Source organism: Dipteris shenzhenensis, chromosome 32 (assembly GCF_047967505.1).
Source record: "Dipteris shenzhenensis isolate YYH24624 ecotype China chromosome 32, Dip_SZ_1.0, whole genome shotgun sequence".
NCBI lineage: Eukaryota > Viridiplantae > Streptophyta > Polypodiopsida > Gleicheniales > Dipteridaceae > Dipteris > Dipteris shenzhenensis.
The window spans coordinates 29,340,111-29,364,026 of NC_141627.1; the positions used below are offsets into that span (position 1 = coordinate 29,340,111).

Genomic DNA, 23,916 nt, shown 5'->3' on the forward strand with positions numbered 1-23,916 from the left:
TCGCTTGATTGCTACCTCAAGTGGCTCCAAGTTGTCTTGCTCTCACCCTCTGTCTGTGTGTGTGTGCGTGCGCGCGTGCTTCATCTGCTTGCTCCAATCTCTTGCTCTCTCTTCATCCACTACTTCTTGCTCAAATGATGAATTAATTTGATTATATAGAATTACTGCAATTGACGAATGCTTGCGATTAAGCTTAATCAAGCATGCAAAGAACTAAATCAATCAAGCTCTCGCAATGCTATCGATTAAGATGCTACAGGTAATGGGATGGCTCATGGGAATTTTCTCCAATAAATTATGAGTGATTCCCAATTGATTGGAGTTGAAATGGATTGGTGGTTTGGTAGCTTTGAATTTTTGAAATTGGGCAACACACTAGTAGGCCCCACTCCGTGCTCTCCTTTGTTGTACCATCCTATATGCCATCTCCTAAGGTCATTGCTCTAAACCTGACGATGGTATGTTCATGAAAGCACTCAGTGTGACTAGTGGTACCCACACTATAGGGAAATAGACAATGCCACATGGCATCCTATGGTGAAGCCCTGGACTCGTAATTATGCGATCTAAGGATCTAGGAGACCTAATATAAGTAAGATCTCTGCTCTAGCCGCTCACTTTGTCTTCACATGAAGAACAGAGATGGCAAAAAGCTGTGAATGACACAACTATATTTTTAGAGGATTCACTCAATAAATCATGATGCTTCAAAGAAACCTTGAAGTACTTTTGCCTTGTAGCACACTAGGTGCATGCATCAATTGGCACAAATCAATTGGATTTTTGGTCAGTGATGCAAACATAGAAAGATGGGGACTTGAGCTAGGTTTTAAATGGTTAGAGAGAGGCACTACCACCAAATATGCGAGATGCCATAGTTTGCTCCAATCCTTAAGAACATCAGGAGCATGCTACTTGATTGAATCTTCACTATTTTGGACTTAGCCTCTACAGCCCTTGCCATTAATCAGGTTTTATTAGCCTCTTCTTGGTGAGCACGCGCACACACACACACACACATGCATCCATTTATGTATGTATATGTATAGATTGCATCAGCTATACCCCTTGACTAGATTTAGGGAGCAGATCAAAGTGAGGGTGTTCATTGCTTAGGAGTCTTCGTAGGCATAAGCGTTCTTTCACATATTATTTGCATCCTTTGGGACAGGAGGAGAGAGTTCTATATGAGGCTGCAAAGGGTTGGAGATGAGTCAAATTGACAAAGCAAGAGCCTATCGACAATGCTATTATTTACATGATTAGAGTAATCAGCTTCAACAATGGCCGATGGTGGTTAGATCCTTTTGCCAATTGCTTTCCATAGGTTATCCTTGGCATCTTTGGCTCTATGGCTCTATTGTGGATAGTGAATGCTAACCCTAGCACTTATCATAAGACCATGGAGAGTCGCATTGGATTAATGTAACATCTCTTTATAAGACAGTATTGTTCTTTGATTACACACTAAAAAATGCAAGGCAAGGCTACTTCAAGGCCTGAATTGGATATAGCACATGGGAGACCTTTGGGTGGGTACCCACCTAAAGAGCCCATTAGGAGACCTATGGCATCACCTTGCCCATGCACATCCATTTTTGGAGACTATGTAGGCCCTACAAACTTATTCAGCTCTTCTAGTATTGTGGATTCTTGTCAATGCCTAGAGATAAACTTTCCAGTTAGATCCCAGATGCTCATAATGCTTCATAGCCTTAGAGTCAATTCAACATTGAGTTCAACATTGCATATGGGGTTGTAGAGAGGCCCAAAGGCTTTAGAAGGGCATTGCACACTTGTTTGGTCGGATTAGGAACTACATTACTTGGGGATCTAATGCCTGTCTCACATATTCAGGCCCCAAGAAGTAATATGGAGAAACAAATTTGAATAGGCCATTCTCATCAATAGAGGAGTCCCTCATCTTATCACTCTAGATGTAGTGCCTATTCCTTCGCATAGACCTCAACCCTTTTCTACACTATGCTTGGGAGATCGTTGCTAGTCTTAGTTCAAGGTAGATTTGGAGATTGAGATGCATAGAGGCCTTGGGTGAGATTCATACCTTTTCCTTTAGTAACTCAATGATCAGGCATGATCTTGTACACCTGGGATAGGATTCAACGCTTCTCACATACTACATTGGCCAGGAGAGCTTCTACCAAAAGAGAGTAGAATTATTGTTTATTCTTCACATATACATCCACAAGAGAGAGTCACAAGGCCTTCATGGAACTTTCACTCTCAGTATTGGTTACGGTAGCCTCATTGTTTTCTTCTTGATTTTTTACATGAGATTTAATACTGATTCTATGTATTTTGATCTTGATCATACTTAATAGTTCACTTTTTTGAAAAAATGTGATAGAAAGCTACCATCTAAAACTCAAATAGAACTCCACCTTTCTGTACTTATCATTAAAACATTCTCACTCTCTTTTTTTTCTGTAAGAACTCCATTCTCACACCCTCACAAATATTATGCATCTTTGTAAAATTCCCCTCCTTGATCGAGTATTATGGTCGACTAGTTGTCTGAATAGCCCCATTGAACCATGTCCATAAAAATAGACTCACTTCAATCTCTTTACAATTTGTTATTATAATACATTTTTTGCAAATTGGAAAATTTAGTCCACACAAGATCCCCCCCCCCCCTTAATATTGTAAGATTGAAATTTGCTTTACTTTTCGATCGCTTCAAGAGGTTTCGTGCATCTTCTTTCTTAAGACTATTCCAATGGAAAATAAAGGTAAAATTTTGTTTGAGCTTGAAAAAAATTTTGTTGCTCAAGAAAATATCGCGCAAGAACTAAAGTCCTTGATGAGGAGTGGTGGGAGGGGCCCATAAAATTCATGAATTAGTTAGGCGAGCACGTGATAGGGGCAAATAGAGAGACAAGGCTAGAGTGGCTGGTTTGATAGGGGAGGGTGAAGAGAAAGGCATGCAAGGTCGTACGAATGGAGAGACAAGGGAGAGTGGCTTGTTTGATAGAAGAGGAAGTGCATGTAAGGGAAGAATGGAGAGACAAGGGAGAGGAGAGGAGAGTAGGTAGGTGGAGTGAATAAGGTGATGGGAGAAAGGGCTGAATTGGAAGCAAGGTAAGGGTAGAAGGGGTTGGACCTTGAGTCAAGGTTATTCACTCTGTGTTATCCTTAAAGTCAAGTAGGAAATACATTTTTAAAATCAGTTTCATGTCACATCCAAACGACCTTTCTTTATTAAATGTACTGACGTATAAATTTTGCAAACCCTTAGCAAAACCCCATTCCTTTCCAGTGGTATCGTAAAAGATTGAGCACAAATGATGAATACACACTCGCACTTTTCCAGAAAGGTCTGATAATTTGAAAGACTAAGCAGCCCCAAGAAAATCCTGCAGTGGTGGACATTCTCATCCATTTTTGTAACACACAACCAGCCAAATGCATCTGTGTAACTGTTCCTGCTAGTTTGTTTCTTGCCAAACTTGGTTATTTGGGATGGATCCGAGGATGCACATGAAATCATGCTGCAGCTACTGCAGGTTTGCTGCCAGTCAACTTTTGTAATAGTGTCTCAGAGTACCCAGGGGAGTAATAATGTACAATCTCTATGGGGTAATAGGTGTTAATACGGTCGACATATTCTTTTAGTTCACTACCAGGTTCCAGGGGCAGCCGTTGAAGCTTCTCAAAACCTCCTGATGTCACAAACTTGGTCCTTGCATCAGGGTCATTGGGTAGAATTTTGGCTAACTGAGCAACAACAAATTTCAAAATGCCTTCGGGCAGTCGTGGGCCCTGCAAGAAAAACAAAGGTCTTAAAAGTTACTGTTCACTGTTGATTGCTGTGGCTCAATTAGTGCTGAATACACTTTGCAATGATAGAATGGCATCGAAGAGAATCCTTGGGTATTGTGACCATTCAGACCAGCACTATCTTACCTGGAGCAAAGAATCAAGAGCAGGGAGATGTGTAAGGTGATCTGTTGTTGCTTTCAATGCCCGCTTACACTTGTTTTGGAGATCCTCACTGCTACTTGGGGAAAGGAAAGTTGCTACTAATTTTGGAAGAACACCAGCCTCAGCAATTGCTAGAGCATGAACAGGACTATGCCTTCCTATCTGTCCTAAGGACCATGCACTGGCACTCTTAATGTGATCTTCTTGTTCGTTACTTAGTGCATCAAGAAGAGGAGTGATGCCATTTGATGCTATAATGATGTTTGCCAGGGTTTCATCAAATGCTGCAATGTATCCAAGTGTCATAATACCTGCAGATAGATAAACCAATGTATCCAATGTCTCTCTCTCTCTCTCTCTCTCTCTCTCTCTCTCTGTGAAAGATTGAAAAAAAGAAACAGACATGGTTAACCATGAAATTTTCCCAATGGTTGGTAATGTAATAAAATAATTCCCATATACAAAGCTGGTAGGAAAAAAAAAAAGGAAAGAACTCCAAGACCATCATTTGAAGTTGTCTGATGGGGCCAAGCTTTTTGCGGCTCATCGTATGGACACCTTATACACAATTATGCTGCAAAAGGATGAGGCTGTTGTAACCAATCTGAAGAGGGGAAGTGCCATGAAGGCCTCTCTCCTGGCCACTGCAGCCTGTGAGGAGCCTCGAATCTTACCCTAGGTGGCCATGAAGGCGTGTAGATCACAGGAAGTGTCTGGAATAAAAATGTGTGAGTCTCATCTAAGGCCTCTGCTCTGCAACCCCAAATGCAATAATGAATGGAGTCTGAGGCTAAGAAGCATCAGGGCATCTGGAATCTGTACCAAATGTCTGTCTCCAAGTGTTGACCAGGAGTCTACCAAACTGGAAGGGCAAGAAGAACATGGAAATCTGTCTGCATTCTGGACAGACAGTGTAGTCAAAGAAGGAAAGTTTCCTAAAGGGAGCTGTTGCCTCAATCTAATGCCACTCTCCAAGGTCCAATGCTAGGTGCTGGACAACCACAATAAGAGTCATAAACACCAATGATGACCCATGACAAGGGATCTATCCATCATCTCTGATCGTGTGAAGCATAGCATCCTCAATTGGTTTCTGCCCAGTCAGTCGAAACTCTCTGACCTTATCGAGATCTGTCTCGACCCAATCCCAAAGGATGAAGGTAACCTATAAAGGAACACAGGTCTAAGAAGACACATAGCCACCTAACTTCTATGCCCCAAATCTGGTCTACTCCTTGATTGAAGCAAGTCAAGGAGTAAAGTTATGTCAATCAGCAGTGTGTGTCTGCAAGCGTCTTGCAATAGTGTGATGCTCACGCAAGGCCATCTCTTTGAAGGCTCTCCAGAATCCACGGTGGAGGTGCCTTGTAAGTCCTCTGTGATAATGTGACACTCAGGCAAGGCCATACCCACATTGGAGTTGGGGGGCCCCTCTCCCACCTAAACCAATGCATTCCACATGAAGGTCTGTCTGTTCCTCTTATCCTACGTGTGAGGAGGAACCCATAAGAGGGATGCTTGCCAAGCTCTGATGATCTCGCTGCCAAGGGAGTAAAAGAGAGGAGTCTAATATGGGCATCCATGAAGATCCATCTCATTCTTGGCATCCAATCACTGCCTTTGTAGGGAGCGCACACTTTTTTTTCCCCCCAAGAAAGAGACTTCTAGTAAGTAAGAGAAAAAACCTGCGAGAGCAAGCTCAAAGCGGAATACATCATGAAATCATGAGGATAAATAAACCCCCTCAAAGTGAGGTGGAAAACGAGGCTGAAAGTGCCACCTCAACCCTGTAGAAGTCTCAAAGAAGAAAGGAGAATCCTTCCATTCCCTGAAGAAAGAAGCCCTCCTAGCTGAGGCTGCATGGGAGTCTCCCTGCATACTCGTCCATACGGCCATCAAGGTATGTACGGTGTCTGTCCAGATACTAGCCAATGTGTGCGAGGGATGAGTTCCCTCCAATGCCTTTGTACATCTGGCTCTCCAGATATGCCAGGCTGCTATGCTCGCTAGAATCTCCCAAGAGGTATCCACAGAGGCATGTATAGCTGCAAAAGGAAGGTGTGGTATCACATCCAAAGAACATGACTCAACCTGATGACGTCGAATCGAAATGGCCCGAGAGAAGTGAAGTCTCTCATAGAATACCTGAGGCCCTGTAAGAGAAAGCCAAGCCATTGAGCCCCATGTCATAAAGAATGGGGAGTGGGCAAAGTGACTGAAAATCTTGGCTACCCCCTTCCAAATCATCCTCGCATGTCTGCAATCCCATAAGCAATGTTGAATAGTCTCCAAAGCAGAGAGGCAACGAGGGCAAGTAGGGTTGACTCCGAACCTGGATCTCCAAAGGTTCACTGCAATCCCACCATGGATAGAAAGCCAAAAGAAGAGAGTGATCTTTCTATTCCTGTGGGATTTCCAGAGTCTCTTCCAGAAGCACCTCTGCAATCCGCAGTGATATCAAATGCGTCAATCCACTCCCACTCTCCAGGGTCCCACTGCAAATACCTAATGGGAACTCCCCCGTAGAGCCAAAGCCTCCAAGATCCGGTGGAGAGGAGTAGCCGGGGGTCTGGGTCGAGGAACCACTTTGAATCTGATTCCTGCACCAAAAGACCTACAACCCTGATAGGCTGAAAAGCAGACTCAAGCAAGATGTCCAATGTGGACCTGAGCAATCTGCCACCATCATGCACACTAAAAACCAAAGCATCCTCATGTGCATCTCAAAAGGCCAAAACCTGAAGAGGAACACCGCCTCTCGTAAAAGTATCTGCCCAAGTGAAGCAAGTGAGTGGCATATCATCTGTGTCTACCTAATCCGCTGGAAGGGCTGCCTCAATCTACAAGATCCTCCCTGCACTCCCTCTGAGATGTCCTGTCAACTGAGATTTGGTCTCCTCTGGAAGCGTGCGGAAAGCTTTGCATGACCCCAATGATGATGCGGGTCCCCTCTCCGAGAGCTCCTACCTGGACCACCTCATGTAGAGTGAGGCACCAAGTGGTCTGCCATGATCATCCAATATACTGTCATTCCACATGATCGGTTGCCTATCAATCTCTTCATAAGAGGAAGGAGGAATCCTTCAAAGAGTGCTCCTGAAACTTGCCCATGCTTTCAGTATGGCAACCATGAGAGGGGACGAAGGTGATCTGAGGTGTGCTGTGGTAAAAATCCACCTAATACTGCTCATCCAGTCTCCTCTTGAAGAAGGTGTGCACATCTGTATGCTACTTATAAGAAATGCCTTCCACGGCTCCTACCCTGGCATAAGTCCCCGCACCACCATCTTGCAGAGTAAAGCTCTGCACTGTAAATCTGGATTAATAATATTGAGAGCCCCTTCCTGTGTAGGGAGGATGAGGGTCTCCCAAGCCACCCTGGCTAACGCATCTGCTGTGCCATCAAGCCCACTCCAAAGAAAATTTTTGATCGGTCTCTTGATCTCAGTGATGCAGTCCCTAGAACGGCACCAGCATGAACAAACAAACTAGGCCGCGGCCAAGAGGACCTAGTTGACCACCGTAACTCTAAAGGCAAGATCCAGCTTGGCTAAGCTCCAAAAAAGTGATGCTCTCCAACACGGGAGCAAACTGCTGCGTGGAAGAAATATCCAAGCCGACCTGACAGCCTAGATACCTGACAGGCACACCCCTCTGAACCCAAGTCAATCCTATGTCAAGCCCCCAAACTGGAGTGTCCTCATCACTGATCCAAAAGCCATTGGATTTATGCCAATTTATCTGCGTCCCCGCCACCAAGCAAAATAAATCCAATGCTGTCTTGAAAGAAGTGAGCGTCTGTGGTGTGGCATCCAAGTAAACTGCTGTGTCATCTGCCAACTCACTATCAAGTAGCTCCTCTTCCCTTCTGATGGGAAGTCTCAGCCCAAAGATGTCAGCTTGAGATCTAACATAGATACTCATAGCTTCAGCCACGAACAAAAAAAGGAAAGGAGCAAGGGGGCATCCTTGACGGACTGATCTGGAAATCTGAAATCTCTCACCCCTTACCCCACCAATAAGTACTTGGCTATGGGCTGATCTGTACAAAGAGGAAACACCTCTGATCCAAGCATCAGTAAAGCCAAAACGTAGAAGGGTGCCCTCCAAAAAACCTCAATCTACTCTGTCGTAAGCTTTCTCAAAATCCAAGAGTAGAATGGCTAGATTCTGGCCGCTCTGCATGGCCCACTCTGAAGCTTCCAAAAAAGAGAGAATGTTATAAAAAATGCTTCTGCCATGCACAAATCCCGTCTGAGTGTCATGAATAAGATTTGGGAGAAGGGGCTGCAATCAGAGGCTGATTGCCTTGGCCAGAATCTTGTAACATGTCCCCAAAAGTGTGATAGGCCTCCACTGGGACACTAAATTTCTGCAACCTCCTTTCGGGATAAGGTGGATGAGACCCTCTGTGAGCGACCCGGGCATCTCGCCAGAGTCCCAAATGCCCTGTAGGGCTGATGTAATGTAGTCTCCAATCATATCCCGAAATGCAATGAAAAAAGAAGGGGTGAGGCCATCCGAACCTGGGCACTTGCCCTTGTGAAGAGCTGAAAGTGCAGTCCCGAACTCTGTGCTGGTGAAAGGTGCATCAAGCAAAACATGCATATCCAGTTTCACCAACAAGGGGATGCTCTGCCAAATAACCTGTCTAGCATCCTCTCTATCCCGTGTGTCAGGATCTGCAGTAAGAAGAGCGGCATAAAAATATGAAGCTATGCGCATGACATCATCTGGATTTGTCTGTAAAACCCCATGTGAGTCAATAAGCTGGGATACACTCTCTCTACTATTTCTAGGGCCAAGAGAAGAGAAAAAGTGTTTATTGACTCTGCCACCCATATGAATCCAGAAGGACTCCCATGCATGAAAGGCATACTCTGCTCTCTGATCAAGCAATATCTACTGATGAGCTCTTGCTGCAGCAAGGCGCTCCTGAATCCAAGCATCTGAAAGCCGTTTTTGCTCTTCCCTCTTCAAAGCTGCCAACTGCTGGTGAACACCAATCTCACGTCTGAGAATATCTCGTCTCCTGGTACAAGCAACTGAGTGGTAGAAGTCGCTAATACCAGAAAGGGCAGTAGCTACATGTGATAGATATGGCTGCCCACCCTAGACATGAGAAACCCATATCTGCAGGGCTGCCTCTGTAAGGTCCTCCTCTGAGGACAAGGCATCTGGAATCCTAATGCTGGCAGACCGGCCTCTCAAGTGAGGCCCTGAGATAGCCAGCACGACAAGAAAGTGGTCTGAAGTGGAAACCCCAGTAGCAATGCATACCGATTAGTGCCCAATCATCTACATAGAATCTGTCAATGCGTGCATGAATAGGCATCTGATGCCTCCTGTTCGACCAAGAGAACAGGAGGGACTGTGGCTGAATAAGAAAGGCATCGTCCAACCAAGTATCCCTGCCACAGTAGCGAAAAAGGAAGGCATCCCAAGCTGCTCTCTCCAAAGAGTGAAGTCCTCCTTCTTTACCCCCTTTTTTGTTTGATGGTAACTCAACCATGTTAAAGTCACCTCCAATGACCCATGAATCTGCAATGGGGGCCCAGGAGAGCAAATCCTTCCACATAATGACACGTTCCCCTCTAATGTTGGAGGCATACAAGTTAAGGAAACCAACCTTACGCCCTCCAGTCAAGAGAATAATTCACTGAGCCCTAGAGGGAATAATGACTCTGTGTCCAACAACTAAGGGGAGAACTGACTGTGAAACTAAAATAGAAGTGCCCCCCCTAGTGCCCAAGGCAGGCGACCAAAATGTATGGCCAAAAAGCAACTTGCCTGACTTGGCACAATCTCTAGAATCCACTTTGTGGGCATAATCTCTAGAATCCCGTTTGTGCTCCTGAATAAATAAGATATCAATGGAACCCCTAGTAACACCTGGATGAAGTTGATCCCGGATCAGCTGTCTGCCGCGGCGATGTGGGACACCACCTAGGCCCTGTATGTTCCAGCTAACAATCCTCATCAATGGGAGGATGTAGAGTGGAGGAACCAAGTAGCGGAAAATCAACAGGGGAAATAACCCTACCACCTAACGCCTGTCAACAGGAAACCCAATCACTAGCTCACCAAAAGTAGAGGACACAAACTACTCCTAAATCTGAAGCATCTGCCAGAGCTGAAAATGAGTTCTTGTGAATCAGGCCAGACATCGGAGTGCGAAGGATCCCTTCTGAGGGAAGAGGATCAATAGTGTAAACCATCCCCTTCCCCCTATCCAAGGGAGGAAGTGAGGACTGCTCTCAATCCAGTGTCTGCATGACCGCGGAGACCTCTACTGCCTCGAGGAGAGTGTCTGGCACCGCTGGTTCCAGGGGAGAAGCTGCAATTGGGGAGGAGGTCGAAGCATCTCAGACTGTGTGAGGTGAGACTCGAGGGATAGCCTGAGGTGAAGCAGAGTCCACTGGTGTATCCTCGTGAAATGAAGGAGGAATCTGCACACGAACCGGAACCCACTGGTATGCGATGGGTGCCCCTGCAGGTCGTGAGGCACCTGAGGTAGAAGGTGGCAGTACCAAAGGAGCGCTCAGTCGAGGAGCACTCTGGCGAGTAGGAGCTGCACCACCACCCTGAGGAGGGCCGCTATGTGGAGGTCGAGGAGCAGGTGCTGGACCTGTACCACCCCCCTGTCGAGGCCGAGGAGCAGGTGCTAGACCTGTACCACCCCCCTGTCGAGGCCGTGGGGCGGTAGTTGTACCAGAGGGCTTCTTGGGCCTTTTCTTCTTCTTGGGGCAATCCTTGGCAAAGTGTCCAATGGTCTTCCATATCCTGCACTGGTCCTGCCTGCCTGTAATCTCTACTCTCAAGCGAAAAGAGGAACCATCCGAGCGCTGGATCATAACATGGTCCATCGTGAGGTTGGGATCCTTATGGAGGACCCTAACTCTAACTACCCCATCAGCCTTGGTTGCCTCTGCTGCAGTCAACGGCAACCCCGTGGGATCTCAGCAACCGTGCCAAAATGCTCCCCAATAACAGAAAGGAGTCGATGGTAAACCTGGGGAAGCCCAGGAAATCTGATGAAGAGCGAAAAGATTTCCTTATCTGCCTCCACTGTGTCGAAACCAATATCAAAGGTGTCAAAGAAGATCTTCCTGTGTCCCAGGTGTAGAAATTCAGCTTTGAGCACGGTGCTCGCAGCATTTGGAGTGTCAAAAACAACCTGGAAAAAACCTCGTCCCAGAAGACAAACATCTAACAATTGTGGAGTGAGGTCTGGGGGGAGAGCCGCCAGTCTCTGGCTTGAGATTTGGAAGGGTGAGACCCGAAGATGCGTGCGAGCAATGTGGTAGAGCATTCAATCTCTACGTCCTTCTTGAGTTGCTGCAACTCGTCTTTAGAAAAAGTAATAGTTTTCGCGGTCGGTGGAGGTGGAGTAGGATTGGCCGATGAAATATCCATCGCCAATCGAGGTGAGGAGGCCAATTCATATACTTTTGAGGCTCCGTCCGCTCCAAAAAACGCTGCAGGAGAAGGAATAGGGGGGAGACAGGAAGAAGAGCAGGGGGGTAGAGGAGAGGGCTGAGGCGGGGGGATAGGGAGCGGGGAAGAGGAGAGGGCTGAAGCGGGGGGGAGGGAGCGGGGTAGAGGAGAGGGGAGTAGAGGGGAGGGGGGTAGAAGTGGGAGGTAGAGGCGGGGGGAAGGGAGCGGGTAGAGGGGAGGGGGGTAGAGGCGGGGGGTAGGGAGCAGGGTAGAGGGAGGGCTGAGGCAGGGAGCCGGGTAGAGGGAACGGGATGGGGGAGCAGGCTGAGAAGGGAGGGGGCAGCTGAGTGGGAGAGGAGAGAAGGGGGTAGAGGAGAGGGAGGTAGAGGCGGGTAGAGGAGAGGGGTGAAGAGGCGGGGGGTAGGGAGCGGGGTAGAGGGAGGGCTGAGGCAGGGAGTGGGTGAGGGGAGCGGGGTAGAGGGAGCGGGGGAGCAGGGAAGGGGGAGCGGGCTGAGAGGGGAGGGGGCACTGAGAGGGAGAGGAGGGGAAGGGGTAGCGGGCTGAGAGGGGAGGGGGCGGGCTGAGAGGGAGAGAAGGGGGAGGAAGGGAGAGGCTGAGGGAGGGGGAGGGGGAGGGGCTGAGGGTGAGGAGGGGGCTGAGGGAGGGGCTGAAGGAGAGGGGGCAGCAAGGGAGCGGGGAGCAGCAGCAGCTCAGTTGTTGCTGAGAGAGATGGGGGAGTACACATTTGGATCTACTAAGTGAAGAAATACTTTCAAAGTATCCCATCACATTGACCAAAGCAAGATCCTTATCAAACTTGAGTTGGCCATCACAAGAGCGTGAAAAGAGCCAACAAGTACCAAACAGAGGCTAGTAAAACCTGGTTCACCAAAAGGGCCCTAAAGGCCAAATACAAATTGGTGGGGCTCCAATAGAGTAGCTTCCTCTTGACATTTTGCAAGACTCGGCTCCTTGTTAAGGGGGGATAATATCCATCCCAAGGTGGTGCCATACATTAGGTACTATACATACGGCACGAGCACCGGTACGTTGCACCGTATAGAAAAAATTCTAAGGTACATTAGGAAAGCTGATTCTGCAAATTATTATTATTTTCCCCAGAAAGGTAGGGAGGGAGGCATAGAGAGCGAGAGGAAAGGGAAAGGGAGAGGAAACAATATACTAGTGACTGTAGTCCATAGAATGCAATGAATAATCACCATCAGCAATCAAGTAGATCTACCATAGTTGATTATTGATGTACATACATCACACATGGAACTAAATAATACACAAAGAGTGACTTTAGCCCATAGAATGCAATGAACTGAAATCTCTAAGTTGAAACCAATTACTAGATCGAGATGGGGATGGAGAAGGGGCCATGCCTTGCATAGACTAATGCAATAGGTGAGATGTCCTCTAGAGAGAGAAGGGAGTGGAGGTGAAAAGCCCTATCAAACCTAGAGTGAAGGCCAATCAAGTCTCTACTTGAAAGTCTATTGAGTTTGGGAAGTTTGCCTTTCATGCACGAGAGTCCTTTTGGATACAGATGGGAGGTAGAGTCAATAAGCAGTTCTTCTCTACTCATGGCCCTAGACATAGTAGAGAGAGTGTCTCTCAGCTTATGGACTCAGACAGAGTTTTGCAGTCACATCCAGATGCCGTCATGCGCATAGCTACATATTTTTATGCCTCCCTTCTTTCAGCAGATCTTGGTAGTGTGGCTGCAGATGATACCAGACAGGTCATTTGGCAGTGTATTCCTAGGTTGGCGAGTTCAAATATGAGAGTCTCTTCTTCACAGCACTTTGCTCCTGTGTTAGAGAGCATTAGAAGGAAACTCCTTTTTTAGAGTTCAGCTAGACTAGACCTTGCATCCAGAGTGGTGGTTGTGAACCAAGTTTTGCTGGCCACAGCCTGCTGGTATGTGTACTCTTGTTGGTGCAGCTCCAGAGATTGTATCACTCAGCTCATAAGGCATATTAGGAATTTGTTATAGAGCGGGCTAGATGGCACTACAGACACTATTGACAGAATAGATTGGGACACCTTGATCCTTCCCACATAGGAGGAGGGTCTAAACATCATAGATCCAGACTTGCAATGCAGGGCCTTGCTTTGCAAGTTTGTGGTTAGAGGACTTATGCCTAGGGATGTGCCTTGGAAAAATTTCTTCACTCATAGTATTCAGGCTTGCAGCCCCTCCTCAGGGGGAGATTGGATGGACATCACCAGATGGATCTTTAGTTCAGCCCATCTCAAGTCTCCTTCCTCCCCGCTTATGGTTGCAATTCTGAAGGCTTGGACCAGCTTTAGAAGTATCCTTTGGAGAGTTCCTCCCTCCTCTGTCAAAGAGATTGACAGGAAACCGATTATGTGGAATGACAATATACTTGATGAGCATGGTAGGCAGCTTGGTATGTCTTCACTATATGCAGTGGTCTAGGTGGGAGAGAGGCCCTACCGCCTCCTTAGGTTCTTGGAAAGGCTTCAAGAAGCTTCCAGAAGTTTGTCAACATCAAACGTTTTGTCACCTCAGAGGATGTGCAGGGAGGATACTTCAGATTGATGCAGCTCTTCCCCTTGATTGGGTGGATACAGATGACATGCCCGTTCTTTGCTTCGTGTGGATGGGGACTTTCTCGAGAGGACAAGCATTCCTCTCCAGGTTATAGCTTTTTTGGAAGCACACAAGGATGCCTTGGTTTTTGATGTACAGGCAGGTGGCACGTTGATTATTTCTTTAGAGAATATTCTTTTGGGCATACCTATTCAGCCTGTTAGTATCATAGGATTTTTGGATCAGGGCAAGTAGAGGCATGGCATATTAATCCAAGCCCTCGTCTTTCCCTTTCGGATTCTTGGAGTTTGTGGCTCTTTGGAGGAGTCCCCATAAAGTTTCTTCAGTGGGACCTCAAAGAGTGGGAATGGATTGTTGCAGGGAACCAAGAGAAGAGCCCTCCTTTTTTTGGTTTACACGGTCAGTATCGCCAGGAAGTTCTAGATCAGCTGCAAAATTTGGAGACCTTCCAGGGCCCCTCATTGGGAGAATTATCAGGTTTCTGCTGATTTGCAAAGGGTCTTCTGGCGGAGGCTTTGGAGATCCCGAAGAAATAGAAAGGTCACTCTTTTTTTTTGGCTTTCTATTCATGGAGGGATTGGAGGTGAACAAGTGGAGGTCTAGATTTGGGGTAGACCCCACTTGTTGGAGGTGCTCGTCCGCCGCTGATGAGATTTTTTGTGTGACTGCAGGCATGTGTGAGCCATTGGGATGGGAATTGCCAGGGTCCTCAATATTTTTTCTCCTTCTGGTTTCTTCATGATGTGGGGATCAGTGGCTTGGCTCTCCCTATCAGGGCCTTAGATCTTCTATGAATGGCAGGATGCTTCTTGGGCCATGTCGATTCGACCTCGCCTAGTCAAGACTTGCTCCCTGGAGGATGTGCCTATCTCCCGCTACTGCTTGGCAGATTTGGAGGGCCAGATGCACAGAGGCCTTAGACAGATCTTAGGTCCATTCCTCGCACACCCTGGCCAGTATTTGGGCTGAAACCGTTCACACACTGATGGCTAGTCAGGCGAGCACGTCGGGTTCTTCCCGGGCAGCCTCAGCTAGGAGGGTTATATTACTTAAGGAATGGAGGGGTAACCCCTTTTTCTTAGAGACTACAACAGGGTTGGGGTGGTACTTTCAGCCTCAACCTTGGTTTCTTTCCAGCTCATTTTGAGTTTTATGTTCCCTATTTTAGGGGGTTTCCTCACAGCATGATGTATTTCCGCTTTGAGCTTGCTCACGCAGGCATTTTTCATACTTAATAGAAGTCTTTTTCATGGGAAAAAAAGAAAAAAAAAGGGAGTGTGTGTGTGTGTGTGTGTTTGGGGGTGGGGTTGGGTGGAGTGAGATGTGTGTGTGAGTGCAGTAGAACAATCTGGCTGCTAGAGGCTGGATGAGGCCAAGAAAGGGCCCAGAGCAGGGCCAAGATTGAGGTAGGGTAGATTGACAGTCGCAATGGCAAAACAGTCCAAAATGGGCTGTTTTAGAGGCAGGAAAAATCAGAAATCGAAAGAGGGGTGCTGGTAACGAGGTGTGACCTATGGGGGAGAGCATAAAAAGGTCCAAGACAGCCCAAAATGGGAACTTATGCCTTGGGACCACACTGGAAAGCCTAAAAACGGGCTTTCAGAGAGCTTGAGGCTGGAGGAGTGAAGGAGGGGAAGGCACAACAGGAGATTCAGGGAGCTCCAGGATCTCCTTCATCCATGTGGATTTGAGGTTTTTTTGACATTTATCTACGAGCAATACCATGGGCACAAGCATGCTAATAAAAGCATAATTCTCAAGATGCAGTACCTTGTTTTCTGCTACTGCAACATTGATAAGATCTTCATCCACAATTGATGCTACCTGATGCTTGGAAATCTTGCTACCATTGGTTATTGGAGTTCCTTCGTTATGTAGATCGATGCTTTGGGTGTCTGGAGGGAAGTCGTACATTTCATACAAACATCCAACAAGGTGCTGGGTAAAACAACAATTAGAAGCAACTGATATGCTGAGATCCGTAGAGAGCCAAGATGCTCTCACTTCTCCTCTGGTACCTAGAATCAAGCTTCAGTGGGATAGGATAGAGTGTGCCAATGCCCCCTATCTTTAGGGGAGGAGGGGTTTGTGAAACCCTCCAGATAGGGCCAACTGAAATGTGAGTCGACCAGGGTCTGAACAGACCCTGTAATAACAGGCTGATCAGACTGCAACAGACCCAACTGGTCTGTTGAAACTGCCGACCTATACTCAGATTGTGCCAAGCCTATAAAAGTCCCTGGTCTTGCCTGCAAAAAGGCGCTACAATCCTGCAATGCTTCCATATATACAATGCTCTTTGCAGCTCCTTCCCAGCTTGATACAGCCATAACAGGGGGCCTACTCGAGCTTCTACTGCCCAGATCCTACCCAGGTCTATTGAACCCCAAATTCTTTGTCATATGGGGCCTCACAAGTGGGTCAATGACCTTTTTTGACAATGAGACAACCTGGTATTGTGATGTTGGAAGCCTCGAATGGGACGCCTACTCACGGGCCCTGTAGATGTCCTCTTACTGGTCTACCGCCTATGAAGAGCCTGATGGCATCATAAAAAAGCTAATGTACGATCAGTCCACATCTAAAATTTGCCTTTTGGTGATGCCAATGTGGCATCATCAAAAAGCTAATGTGTGATCAAAAAGCTAAAGTTTGCTTTTTGATGATGCCACATCAAGAGTTTCCTTTGATGATGCCTTCCAGCATCAGGTCACACTAGCTGACTGCGCACTGCTGATGTGACCACATCTAGAGCTTCCTTTGAATGCCTCCAATCTTGTCAAAGGTGTCAATCTGTAAATGCTCCTAACCTCATCATCATCTATGAGCTCAGCACACTCACCCCTGTCGACAATCCATTTGTCGGTCTCACTTCCTTCTTCAGTGAGCTCTTCAGCAAACCTGCTGCCTTTACTCTTTTGAGCTGCCCTCCCAGATTGTCGACTCTGAGCTCAGCTACATTGTGCTAAAAACTCTGAGCAGTTTTCAACACACCTCTGGATTAGTATGGTCCGAGTTCTACTTCAATATCTTCTACTTCAGTTTTCTGAGTATCGGGGTTCAGCGTGTGTGTCAGTGAGAGATTGATGAGTGTATTCCAATGTGTAGGGTTGATTCTTCAATACGCCCTCAACTTCCAACAATCACAATGCCATGGCATGTCCCGACTCCCATGAAGCGAAGTAGAGGACATCATTGGCAGATATTAAACATGGTAAGTAGAGGACAACATGAGCAGATATCAAACATGCTAAGGAGTCCAAGACTATTGCTGGACCTCAACAAGGTCTTGTGTACTTTAGATCACTCATGCCTCCAAATCAGGTGCACGAGGCTCAGCTATGTGAGATTTACATCCTGCTTAGTCGGCATAGCCAAGATCCTTGCTCTCTTAGATATGTACAACTTTTGCTAGCACTGATAAAATTTGCACTGTCCTATGCATGGACTTATCTCTAGCTTGAGCTTCAACAGAGGTGTTCAACTTATGACTGCCATCCTGCAAGCTTGAGCTTCAACAGGTGTTCCACTTATGACTGCCATCCTGCAAGCTTGGGGAAGCTTCAAGAAGAATCCCTCCCTCTTGAAGAAATTGATAGGCAGCCTGTCATGTGGAAAGGCATATCCTCTTGGTACTACCGGCTACATGCGTGGGAGAGAGGATCTGCTTCCTCTTGATAAGGTTTAGACAGGGATACCTTGGTTTTTTAATTTTCCTTTCGCAGGCAGATTATCCAGGTCCAAATGAGAATATCCCAATGGACGTTGTTTTTGAGCCGATTAGGGTTTTGGGTCATGTGGAGCAATATTTCTTGATTTCAAGTTGATACCTAGTTTCAAACCCGGATCACATTCTCGGTTCATGAGGATTTGGCTTTTTGGAGGTGTTACCATAAAGTATATACAGTGGGACCCTAGGGAGTGGGAGTGGATCGATGTAGGGAACCATGAGAAGAGCCTCCCTTTCTTTCTTTACAGTATTATCAATGCTAGGAGGTTTCAACTCAATCTTAGGGGCAAGAAGCCCACCAAAGCTCCTCATTGGGAGAATTTTCAGATTTTTGCAGCCTTGCATAAATATTTTTGGAGAAGACTCTGGAAGTCCCTAGGGTTGGATCAGCCCCTACTTGCACTTGCTGCCTTTCTATTGAGGCATCCATTAAACATTGTTTATCATAGGGATTGCAGATAGGCGAGGTTGATCTGGAAGGGGATTATTAGACTCTTGAGTTAGTTTGTTCCCTCCCTTTTCTTTATGACCTGGGCCTCGGTGGCTTGGCTCTCTTTTGGGACCTCAGATCTTTTATGATAGACTCTTCTTGGGATCTTTCGGTTGACTTAGTTAAGTCATGCTTTCTGAACCGTGTTCCCCATTCTCCTCACAGACTTGCACATGCCTCGGTAAATACTTTTTGGGAGACCTTAGCGAGCATTTCAATGTGGCATACATCTATATATCTAGGTGATCTAGGATCATGCCCAAATTCATCCTCTAGAAACACAACACATAGCACAGTTTCAATCTCATGATAATCACTCATAATGTTGAAAACCATAAACTCCATCACACATAGTAAGGACTAGCTACTATGGCATCACCACTGACGTCATCAGTTCCCAACGGTGGGTGTAGACAATAGTATAAACTATGCTCTCACACATACAAACCCACACACTCACACATACTGAGCATTCGTTCATACAAAGGTCTTCCTACCAAGTCTCTGTCGGCACTTCGGAGGTGAGAGCACTAAAAGAGAAGGCTAATAAAACAGTAGCCCCTAGTGTGGCATATATTTATATATCTAGATAAATCCAGAATCATGCCCAAACTCATCCTCTAAAAACACAACACATAGTGCAGTTTCAATCCCATAACGTTGAGAACCATAAACTCCATCACGCGTAGTGGGGACTAGCTACTACTATGACATCCCCACCGATGTCATCCGCGAATGGTGGTGTAGAGCATAGTATCAACGTATGTTCTCACACATACAAATCCACCCACCCACACATACTTGAAGCCCCTATGTCAATATTGCTTCCTATGATGAGCAGCCATCGAGTTCTAGCCAGTCTTGAACATTCTATGTACACCATCCTCGTATGGGGACCATGAGCAGCCAAAGGATCTGAGAGAGATCAGTGTTGGTCCTGGTAAGGTGTATGAAAGCAATTCAGTTGGAATTCAAGTCCCAATCGTGAAAATCTGGTGGACTGCCTGGGTTCACATGGTTCTCAACTAACAAGGATGGATCTTTGGCTGAAGTAATTCATCAGTCATGGTTTGTCTGACTGATGAAGAGCTCAAGCCACAGATCTGGTTTCAGGGCCCTTCAAATTCTGTGCATGGAAGTAGTGCAGACCAGAACATTGATAAGACAAGTGGACTATAGTGAGATTGCAGGTTGCAGTCTATTGACCTTCATGGACATTAGACAAAGGGTGCCATGATCACCATTGTTTTCATCGCTCATATCGTCCTTTTGAACAAGTGATGATCATTTGGAAAACTTAAACACTTCAATATGATTCGATATCATCACTTTCTCACTATAATTTCCAATATTTAACCAGGTTTACTGGATTTCCAACTCAACTATTTCATGTTATGCAGGCAATTCAGCTTCTTGTGAGTGTCTGCGATCTTTTTTGTCTCATCAGGATTTTCCACCAGATTTTGTCATAGTAATGGTTTCATAAGACCTTAGGTAGGAACACGTTTTGTCTGAGCTATTGTTGATATGCATATATATTCTTTTTTCCTCTGCTTTTACCTGTACTGATTCTTAGGAAGCTTTCAGACCATACTAATTATAAAAGAATACAATTTCTGAAGAATACATACTAGGCAAGCGTTCACTCCCATATGTCTCAGACACATTTTCCACGAGTGCTGCAGCACCACCGCTACCTACAACCATCTGAGCAAGCTGTGGTGTGTGTTTGGAAACTTCACGGACTACTGTTGCAGTATTTCTTCTGACCTGAGGATCAGTGTCCTTCAAAGACAAGAAGATCTTTGGAAACACATCAGCTGCTACTACGACCTGCAGGTAAAATGATCAGTAGCACAAACAATGCCCAATGACAAAGAAACTGACATAGCCTGACTATCAGTACATTGTCTTTAGAGAAACCTCTTGATCTACAATAGTGAAGTTTTGAAAGTAATGTGAAAGTAAATTCACCTCTGCCAACTCCACTGAGTGTTTTGCAATTGAGCTCAAGCAATAACAAACCTACACAAATACGACTCTAAAACGTTCTGTTAGTATGATTCTTTTACTTGAATTTAAATGTTTTTTTCTTCCACCTTAATTAGCTCAATCTTTAATTGATTTTCAAATGTTTTTTTCTACAGCATTAACCATCCCAATCTTCAAATGTGAGTCTGTAGACTATGAACTATGGATCAAACCATGGAGCACAAACGTCATTGCACTTTCAACTGAATTTATGTCCTGATCTTAAATGTATATGGATGGAATGCTGTGATTTGCACCAAAAACAATGAATTGAAAAAGAAGGGCTATCTTTTCATCCTGCAAATTTCGAGAGATTCGTGTTATGCCTATGTTTGATGCTGTATATTAAAGGGTTAACCCAAAGCTCACAAGTTTGTTTTGCGATGCAAATTTGCACTATGTATACCTGTCTTTTCAACTTGGTATCCGTATGCGTGACAAGAGGTGCAATCAAAGGGACTGTTTTAGCATCTACTACAGCTTGAGCAAGCTCCGGAGCATGCCTTGCTATGTCTGCTAGTGTGAGTGCACTGGCACGCCTTAGAGACAACTCTGGTTCCTGGAGTTCAAAAAAGGATCCTTAACATTAAGGACACTGATGATAGCAATAAGTGATGCACTGCACTGCACAAGAGACAGATAGAAGAATGGGAGAATAAAATTCCTCTATACTTTCAGTCACAGCCATCACAGCCATTCACAGAGAAAGACAAGCTCAACCCAGAGATAGACCAAAAGGAGAATAATATTTCTCTATACTTTCAGTCACAGCCCTTCACAGAGAAAGACTTGACATTTCCCTCTACCCAGAGGAATTAGAGCAATGGGAGAATAATTATTCTCTATACTTTCAGTCACAGCCCTTCACAGAGAAAGACAGGCTCTACACAGCTACAATCAAGCTCACCAGAGGAGCTTCCATTGGTGGGACTCCTTGCAGAGCGAAATTCACCTTGGAGCTGGCTCAAGCCATGCATAAATAATTCATCCCCCTTGGTTACAAGGAAAAGTTAGTGTGAGATTGGCAGTTTTCAGACGGAAACAGGGTACGAGTGAATACAAGTGGAGGTCTCCTACCTTATCTCGAGCAAGAGGTGGAAATGTTAGCCCAGAAGCCTCAATAAGGAAAACCTCATGGTCGAGACAGCTGAAAAGAAGGTATCTACTAAGTTAGCCAATGCTTCCAAGCATCCTCCTGGAAAACCCCTGATAAAGGATCTTGTAACGATGAGCCTCATCACAAACTTGGGTACCAGAAAATGAGTAGACTCTGTTTCTGACCGAAGAACAGAGGTTGGAACACATTCTCCAATCGTTTGGATGACAGCCACAGGGAAAAAGTAAGAGCTACGATAATCTTTTAATTTTCTGAAAACTTGGTGTAGTCAGATTGTAAGCAGGCATGAAAGAGGCTGTGCAAGCAGGTGCGTATTCTGTGAACACAAGATTCTATCTGCACATGATTTAAATCTGGATACCAGGGATGATGTGAAAGTCGTTAAGAAGATCACGTGTCTTTGCTCTGGAGGGATAATTGACATGACTGCACCTGTCCTGCTGACCGAGAGAGAGAGAGAGAGAGAGAGCGGAAAAGGTTTACCAAGTATAGTTTTATAAAAGAATTACTATTTCAATGACGACTGAGATGAGAAAATCACAGCATTGGGTAGACAAAAAATCATGCCTGCACACACAGAACTAGAAGTGATATTGCTCCAGCATTAACAACAGATTCAGCAAGCTTAGCATTGTGCCTAGCGATTTGACCCAAAGCTGAAGCTCCTGTTTCTTTCACAATAGGGTCGAATTCTTCAAGACACAGCACCAGCTGCTCCAGGGAGCCACAGTCCACTACAGCTTGTGCAAGAGTTGGAGTGTGTTTGGCAACAGCCTTCAATACAGAAGCTGATGCCTTCTTGCTATACCTATTTTGCTCCCTGCAAATGGTAGATTTCAATTAGAGATGTTCTAGACCTAGTTAAGTAAAGCCTCTTTTTAATCTCATGCTGTAAACTTCAAGTTGCTATATGCTCTGTGCACCTGCACATCTTTTCTAATATTCTCTGTTATTATGGTGTAACTCAATAATATACCCTCCTGACGGTACAATAGAGAAGGATGACAGATGAAAATTTCACTCAGGAATACAATATCTCCCTGTTATTACTCTGTGCCAACACGAATTTGAAGAAAACTGATTTGATTATGTGGAGGTCCTCACTTTAAGGATTGGACAAGCTGAGGAAGAAGTTTTTGTGATACAACTGCTTCTGCTAGTTCCTCACTGTAATTTGCAAGTCGTCCGAGTCCCAATGCAGCTGTTTGTTGAATCTGGGGAACACTGTCAAGTAGCAGAGGCTTGAGAAGTAGCATCACCCCGGCATTGTGCAGCACCTCTACGTTCTGCAAAGAAAAAGGGATGCCCATAATTCATGTTAAGGTTTAAATACAGAAAGTGATTCCAACATTTTGCATCAGAACCTCCCTTGCTCCTACGGGAACTAATGCTACGTGCTTATTGCTGCTCTTATTTAAGTGTTTCAAAAATTTTCTCTGTTTTTTTTCCAATGAAATTTTCTTTTCTGCTTGAGTCTGCCAATTTAAACAGCACGGTATACCTTGTTCACACTACAGAGATATCCATTGTAATTTTTTATTTGGCATTTTAGCGCTTGAGCACTTACAAAATTTTCACGTTTTTTAAAATCGTGGAAGCCAAGGTTTGAATCTATAACATGAATCAATCCCATTTGTCCAATAAGATTTTAGTCTATTGTAAAAAGTTACTCTCTTTTCTCCGAAAAAGAAAGATATTCTCTTCAGACTTGAGCTTCGTCGAATCACTAGAATTTCAATTTGGTCGGATGACATTGATATAAAGTTTTTCAGACTTCAGCTTCGTCGAATCATTAGAGTTTTAATTTGATCAGATGACATTGATACAAAGTTCTTTTACTGCCAGGCGGAATGATCCAAGGTTTGCATGGGATCAAATCCTTGATTCGTGACAATCGTAGATATCTAAGATAATGGAGTGAATGAGTTGGAACAAAGCAAATAATTTTCTTAAGAGCAATTAGTTTAGAATGGCCTAACAGCAAACCACTTGTTGGGTATGTGACGGGCCAGAAGTTGCAGGCAAGATCAAATAAGTGATACAACGTCTGAAACAAAGAAAAAGGTTTTCTTCAGAAGCACATTCTTTTGTGCATTCCGTTAACAGAAATTCCAGGAAAGTCGATAAAAGCATTCAAGTCTCTTGACTTGAGTATCCACCAGCCATGTCCTTGTTAAAGGAAATAGTTTCCTTAAAGCTAGCTGGCGCTGGTAATGAAGCATCAATCGATATCTCAACATAAATTTCCTATTCAAAGATACCGTGATGCACTCTGAAGGCCCCATCAAAGTGAATGCGAACCGACGATGCACGCCATAAAATATCAGCGCTCGTTACGGATTAGTGGCGTGCGGAAATTGCAGAGCAACATGTCAAAAATTAACAATAGTGCAGGAAGCGGTGAAATGGGCTGGGGGGGGGGGGTGGGGGTAGGAGAGAGGGAAGGCGTTGAGGACCTGAGGTTTGGTAGCCAATTCGGCAACGGTTTGGACGAAGGAAATGCGAGACTTCTGGTAGCTTTCAAGGGAATGCAAGATGGAACGGGTGGTGGCCATGGGCGCGGAGGATGGAAAGCTAGGAGA

The 23,916-nt window shown here is 45.4% G+C and overlaps 1 protein-coding gene across 1 annotated transcript; it reads right to left on the minus strand.

The window, feature by feature from the left end:
• Positions 1-3,347: 3,347 nt before the first annotated feature.
• On the minus strand, positions 3,348-23,889 carry LOC147880581 (uncharacterized). Its single transcript, XM_087371225.1, has 8 exons — positions 23,791-23,889; positions 22,439-22,620; positions 21,902-22,154; positions 20,624-20,776; positions 20,161-20,211; positions 19,818-20,019; positions 3,928-4,256; positions 3,348-3,783 (listed from the first exon to the last, which is right to left on the minus strand). The coding sequence occupies exons 1-8, from the start codon at positions 23,887-23,889 to the stop codon at positions 3,508-3,510; spliced, it is 1,545 nt and encodes a 514-aa protein (XP_087227351.1). The 3' UTR covers positions 3,348-3,507.
• Between the last annotated feature and the right edge of the window lie 27 nt (positions 23,890-23,916).